We start from the raw sequence: 7,046 nt of genomic DNA, 5'->3' as shown, positions 1-7,046 counted from the left end.
CCCTGGAGAGAGAGGGAGGACACAGGCCTGGAAGGGGGGAGCGACGATGGAGAACCCCGAGAAGCAGGGGTTGGGGAGGGGACCACGGAGAGAAGGAAGAGGGCACGGGCTGGGCAGGGAAGGAGGGCGGAGGAAGAACAGAAAACATAGCTCGCCAGCCCTGTGGCCTGGCCCAGGAGCACTCTAGCTGGGCCTGGGGGCAGAGAAACCCAGCGCCCCCTCCTGCCCCTCCTCCTTGCCTCCAGTGAGAGCCGCAGCCTGAATTATGGATGAGGCTCCTTGGGTTACAGCTGCTTTGCACGGCAGTGAGGGCCAGAAATGGCAACGGAGTGACTGTTACACAGCAGCTGTCATGGAGGGGCCTCCTCAAAGAGCCTGCAGGAGAACGCTGTCTCCGAATTGGGGAGGTGGGCCATGACGGGGAGATTTGGGGGCAAGGGGGAGAAGGTGTGGGGAAAGAAGAAAGGAGCCCCCCAATGTGTGTAAATAGGGGAGCCAGGGAGTTGTGGATAAGAGGGTTGCTGGCTGGCTCCGTCCAAGCTCAGCCTCCAGGCTGGGAGACCCTGGTGCCAGGAGCATGACCCCGACTCTGGAGCACTCTGATACCCTCTGTCTCTCCTGGGGTTCCAGCCAGCCCTAGAGGCTGGGGGAAGAGCTCCAATCCTCCCCAGGGAAGGCGGCCTTCAGAACTGACACTCTAGTGAGCTTGTGGATAAGGGGTGAGATTAAGGGATCAGAGAAGGATTTGGCTTTCTCTGGTGTCAAGTCCTTGGGGAAGCGAGCTCAGAGGGTGACTGTGCCAGGAAGGGAAGCGCCCTGGCCAGGCAGCAGGAGACTCCTTTCTGGTCCTTGTCCTGCCAACCACTTTGCTGTGTGACCCTGGGCAAGTCGCTTGCCCTCTCTGAGCCCCATTCGCGCCCTCAGGAGAACAAGAGCTTCTACCAGATGAACCCGGAGGACCTTTCCAGCTCTGAAATCTCCCATTCTAAACCCCAAACCTCAGCCCTGCTGAAACCCACACAGGGTCCCCTACCCACTCCACACCCCACCCCTGCCAGGTTCAGATGAGGGGTGAGAGACATGCTCCTCCACCCCACGTGGCTCTGAGAAACTCAGGAGAAAGTAATCGTGAAACGCCACACGGGGGAGGGGTGAGAAGGGCCGAGAAACGCGGAGGTGGTGTGAACGAATGGAACAGCAGCCGCTGTGTCACTGAGTATTACATCACACTCAGCCTACACATGCACGGGGCCGGCACTCACACACACGCGGGGGGGGGGACAGCCAGCACACACTCGTGCACACGCCCGGCTCCGCGGCTGCGGGGAGGGGCCGGGTGCTCGCGGCGGCGGAGCCCAAAATCCAAGAGCGGGAGCACCACACACCCCGAGCATGGGGTCCCTCACTCCCACCTGTGTGTCCCTCCACGGGAGGAGGCACGCTGGAACATCCATGATGTCCAGGCCATACTCAGGGCCTGTGGTGCCGCATACACACCCAGGGCTCAGCAGCTCTCCATGTAGCCAGCACCCAGCTCAGACGCGGGCATGCACACACACCACTTACTGGGCGCCAGGCATCACGTGCTATCTTGGATCCCTCAGTCCTTTCTTCCATCTCTGAACCCCAGCCCCGCTACCCGCTTCCCCACCCCCACACCCCAAGCTGAGGTCCTTGGGTCCAAGGCCCCATCTTCCTCCCTTCTGCCTTCATAGGCCTAGCACACTGCTTGAGGCAGAAGGTACTCAGTGGATGTGTGCTCAGGGAATGACTTTCCAGCTTTTGGGGTGCAGGCTCCCCTTCTCCCCAGGTAACCCTGCCAGAAGGAAATTCCAGGAGTCGTCTGGAAGTCATGACAAAGGGTACAGGTCAAGCCAGTTCTGGCCCAGACATTTTGGGGCCTAGACACACCCCTTTAGACCCCAGACCCTTGGGCCTCCCTGGGCCTGCTTCTACATCTGCATCATAAGAAGGGTGGACCATATCTAACCTCCAAAAGTTACTTTGAAAACAAAGACTTTTTTAAGTGACTCTGAATAAGAAGACCCTGGGGTGTGAAATGCAGATTGCCCGGCTTGGCTCTCGTCCAGGAATGCTGATTCTGCACAGACAGGGCCGAGGAAGCGCCATTCTTTCTGGGACGCCCCCCTCCCCTCAGCTGATTCTGTTGCAGGTGCCTGGTGGCCTAAGTTAGAGACCCACTGCACCCTAGTCCCTAACACCCTTCCAGGGAGGAGACACTCAGGTTCTTCCAGGGTGAAAGCTGCAGGCGGGCTGTGCCCACGGGTGGGCTCGGCAAGACACAACCCCAGGGCAGCCCAGAGGGCCATTTTGCACCGGGCTTGGATTCACCAACGGTCTCGATTTCGTTCCAGCCATTCTCAAATGGGGGCGATTGTGCGCCCCAGGGGACATTTGGCAATGTCTGGAGACATTTCGGTTGTCATAACTAGGGGGAAGGTGTTACTGGCATCTCGTGGAATGCTAGATGCTGCTAAACACCCTGCTAGGACACCATATAGGACGGCCCCCCTCCCCACAACACAGAACGACCCCACCCCCTGACGCTCAATACCGAGGTTAAGAAGCCCGACAGTTAGCATGGTCCAACCGACCACAGTGAAAATAGGAATGAAAAGGCGACCACTCATGAAACAACTTTCAACATATCACAGTGCTTTCTACCTTGTCCGGCCGGCGTTTCTTTATTTTTCAGTATGCCGAGAGCCTCACAAAAGTGGAAGTGGCCAGGGCCTCTTGTGGCCCTGAGGTTGCTCGCGCCCAGAATGCCCCTACTCAGGAGAGCCCCGTTAGGGGTGGGTGGGCAGGGCCCTGGTTGGCACTCCTGCGCTTGCAGCCGGCGCCGAAAGGCCTCGCCGCTCTCCCCACAGGTCCCGCCTCCGCCTGCCTCCTGCTGATGCTCCTGGCCCCGCCCCCAGCAGCCCCCAGCTGCCCCATGCTCTGTACCTGCTACTCGGCCCCGCCCACCGTGAGCTGCCAGGCCAACAACTTCTCCTCCGTGCCGCTGTTTCTGCCGCCCGGCACCCAGCGACTCTTCCTCCAGAACAACCTCATCCGCACGCTGCGGCCCGGCACCTTCGGGCCCAACCTGCTCACCCTGTGGCTCTTCTCCAACAACCTCTCCACCATCTACCCGGGCACCTTCCGCCACCTGCAGGCCCTGGAGGAGCTGGACCTCGGGGACAACCGGCACCTGCGCTCTCTGGATCCCGACACCTTCCAGGGCCTGGAGCGGCTGCAGTCGCTGCATCTGTACCGCTGTCAGCTCAGCAGCCTGCCTGGCAACATCTTCCGCGGCCTGGTCAGCCTGCAGTACCTCTACCTCCAGGAGAACAGCCTGCTCCATCTACAGGTGAGCCGCCCCGCCCAGCGTGCGCATGCTCAAAGACGCACACACGCACACCCGCCCAGCCACCTACACACCCCTCTTCTGCTTTCCTATCTGGCTCTTCGGTCCCTGTGTGTGTCCCTCCTCTGTCCCCAGGCTACCCTTCCTGCTTCTCTCCATTTCTCTGTCCCTGAGTGTCCCTCTCACTTTCTGAGTGTCCCTCTCACTTTCTCTAGGGATTTTTTTTGCGGGGGAGAGGGCGGTTCTTCTGCCTATCTTCCCCCGTCAGTCCGTTTATCTACGCCCGTTTGGTTCCCTTGCTGCCTCTCACTCCCCAACCCCTGACGTGTCCCCCTCTGCCTGTCTGTCTGTCTATCTCGTTCTGTCCCTCTCCGCCTCTCTCACTAACTTGCCTCCCCCATCTGTCTTCTTCTGCCTCTTCTGTCTGTCTCCCTTCACACGCCCACCCCGCACACACCCCCATGTCTGTCTGGGTGTATGTATGTGCCTCTTTCTATGATCTCTCCTTTCCCCTTTGTTTGCCTTCTGGGGGCCTCTGCCTTTCCCCCTGGCACCCTGGCCTGGAGGCCCCCTGGCTGTTTTTCTCACCCACCCCCACTCCCTCCCACATCATGGGAGGTGGGGCAAGAGAGCGGAGCCACTGCAGCCTGTGTCTCGCAGAAGGGTCCGCCTCTCTCCACCTCACTGGGTAGTGAGACAAGGGGAAGCCCTACCCTTTCTAGATTCTCATCCCCTAAACCTATTGTCTCAATGGAAAGGAAGAAGGGGAAAAAAGGGTGAATGGCTATTAAGTAGCGGAAGATGGATGCTCTGAAAACGGAAGGAATAACAGTAATTGCTATTTATTGTTATTATTATTGATCTAAATACTGTTTATTGTTGTTAAGCTGACTGTTTGACAGTCAAATCCTCCCATTCTGTTTCCCCAGGAAGCAATAACACACCTTCCAAACCACTCTGGGAGAAAACCCTCCCTGGGCTCCACAGCCTCTGGCTAGAAGGGGGCAAGGCCATCCAGATTCTCCCCTCTCCCCACACAGGCCTGGAAGGCACTGCCTCTGCCCACTGGGTTGGTGCCTAACTGATCACCCATGTGCTGAACTGCAGATCAGGTCAGGGTCGATGGTGATAAAGACAATGACGATGGCAATAATTTAGCAAACGCGTGGCAACCCACTATGAGCGAGGTGCTGGCATAACTCCCTGCCATAGAGAGCGTTCTAGTGGGGGAGAGAGACGAGAAGCAGAATACAGTAGTCCCCCCTAATCTGCAGGAGATACATTCCCAGACCCCCAGTGGATGCCTGAAATAGTGGATAGTACTGAACCCCACGTGTACTACGTTTCTCCTATATAAGAAAGTAAGAGAGTAACAACAATAACTAATAATAAAGTAGAACTGTTGTAACAATATGCTGTCATAAAAAATATGTGAATGGATTTGGAAACATTATTAAGCAAAATAAGGGTTACTTGAACACAAGCACTGTGACACTATGACAGAGGAACCAAGGCTAATGAGTGGGGGACGAATACAGTGTAGACAGGCCGGACAAAGGGATGGTTCACCTCTGGGCTGGATGGCGTGAGATTTCATCACGCTACTGAGAACAGCGCGCAATTTAAAACTTATGAATCGTTCATTTCTGGAATTTCCCATTTCATATTTTCAGGCCATGGTTGACCGCGGGTAACTGGAACTGCAGGAAGCAAAACCGTGGATGAGGGGGCACTACTACAGTATATTGGGAAAATATGGCGTGGGTATTATTATTTCATCGATAATGATAATAATAGCAGCACCCACTACCACTTAGCGGGGCACGCTGTGTTGGGCGCTGTGAAGAGAGCTCCGTAGGTGTCGACTCCGCCATTCACAAGTGTGTGGCATTTTTTAATCCCCCCGAGCCTCCGTTTTTTTCATCTGTAAAAAGGGGGTAGCGCCAGCACCCACCTCCTAGGGATTTCATAAGTGTAAGTGCGTGAATAATTTGTAAAGCTCTTAGAATAGTGTCTGGCATATGATAAGCACTATGTACCTGGTTGTTAGAACACTATTTCAAAAGAGAAACCAGCCTCATTTAACCCTGGTCTCGGTGAAATGGCCCATCTTGAACCTCATCCTGGAGATCTGAGTCAATGTCAAGGATGATACTGAGGCCATGGGTGAGCCCCAGAATGCTCCTTCCCTTTTCTTTCCTTCCTCAATTTGCCGAGCACCTCACGGTTCCAAAGCTCACTCGGCTGCATCATCTCATTTCTACAGCCCTGTCAGGATATATTTGCCCCTCTTCACAGATGAAGAAGCTGAGGCCGAGGGTCCCAAGACTGTAGATATAAGGCCTCCATGTGTGAAGTCTCTTAAACCATTGTCCATGTGACTGTGGGCTCACCAGCGCGTTGGACCTCACGACAGCCTGGCAGTAGGGACAGTTGGGGGCAGTGGGCACAAGGAATGAAGTTCCTGAGGCCACACAACCAGGAGGAGCTGGTGGTGCTTGAGCCTGCACGGGCTGACAACATGTCAGGCCGTTTGCATCGCTCGGAAGTCTCCACTTGGGTCTGTCTGGGAGGAGGGGGATGGTCCCCACAAGTACCGCAGTGCGGGCTCATTTTTAAAGTCACTGGCTTTGGAGTCTCCCAGACGTAGGTTCAAATCCTGGCTCCTGTATGACTTTGGGTGAATTACTAAACCTCTTTCAATCTCCACTCTCATCTGTAAAATGGCAGTCATGATAGTACTTAATGATACGAAGAAGTTTTGCAAGGATCAAGATTTAGCAGAGGGCCACACTCGCTAATGGGCACTGTCATCATTGTTCTCATGACTACTAGTAGTATGGCAAGTACTACCACTGAGACCCGACCTTCTTATAAATATTTATTAGTTGTTCAGAACGAGAAATCTGAGGTCAGAGGGCTTGAGGTTGAATCTCTGCTCTGCTATTTTCTGACTTAATTTCGGGCACGTCGCCTCTCCTCTCTGAACCTCAGTTTCCTCATCTTTAAAATGGGAATAGTAAAAATAATACCTTCCACAAAGGATGGCTGTAAAGAGTAAATGAGTTTATCTGTATAAAGCACATAGTTCAGTACTGAATAAATCATGTCATTATCCAGGGCCTGGGGACAGGAAAGGCCTAAGCAAAGGGGATCTTGAGTGAGCACTGGAGTCTCCTGAAATGAGACGTGTTTGTTCTGCACGCCCCTGGTATGGATGATGTGGGGCTCCGTGGGAAGGATGCATCTTCACACCCAGCCCTTTGTGGGAGAGAAAGACAGACAGCCTCCGCCTGTGAACTGCCGGGAGGAACTAGGCTGGGAGGTGCCACAGGCAGGTGGAGAAACGAGAGGGCTGGTGTGAGATCCAGAGAATGCAGGTGTGATCCGGGATGGAGCCAGGCCTGCCCTGAGAGGGGGCGAGAGGACCACAGCCTTTCGGGATGAGGAAGGTGGAAGTGGAAATGGGGTGGGGCGGAGGTTCTCACAGACTGCCTTCTGTATGCCAGGCACTGTGCCAGGTGGGTTCATTCATCAATTATCGAGCACTTGCTACATGCCAGGCAGCGTTCTGGGTGCTAGGGACGCAGGAGTGAACAAAAACAGTGTCTCTGCTCTCCTGCAGCGTATTTCCAGTTTGAGTGGAAGCAGGTGATAGAGTCACCGTTCTCTCTTC

General features: G+C 55.1%; 1 protein-coding gene across 1 annotated transcript in view; it reads left to right on the top strand.

Moving 5' to 3' along the window:
* Window positions 1–7,046, top strand: part of RTN4RL2 (reticulon 4 receptor like 2) — a 15,171-nt gene that overhangs the window by 3,121 nt on the left and 5,004 nt on the right. The window contains exon 2 of the mRNA XM_011379035.1: window positions 2,892–3,373. Within this exon, the coding sequence (XP_011377337.1) occupies window positions 2,892–3,373 (482 nt within the window). The remainder of the gene's footprint in view (window positions 1–2,891; window positions 3,374–7,046) is intronic.

The sequence above is a fragment of the Pteropus vampyrus genome, unplaced genomic scaffold (genome assembly GCF_000151845.1).
Source record: "Pteropus vampyrus isolate Shadow unplaced genomic scaffold, Pvam_2.0 Scaffold352, whole genome shotgun sequence".
NCBI lineage: Eukaryota > Metazoa > Chordata > Mammalia > Chiroptera > Pteropodidae > Pteropus > Pteropus vampyrus.
Note: the sequence above shows the minus strand (reverse complement) of the source record. Positions and strands in the feature narration are given on the sequence as shown.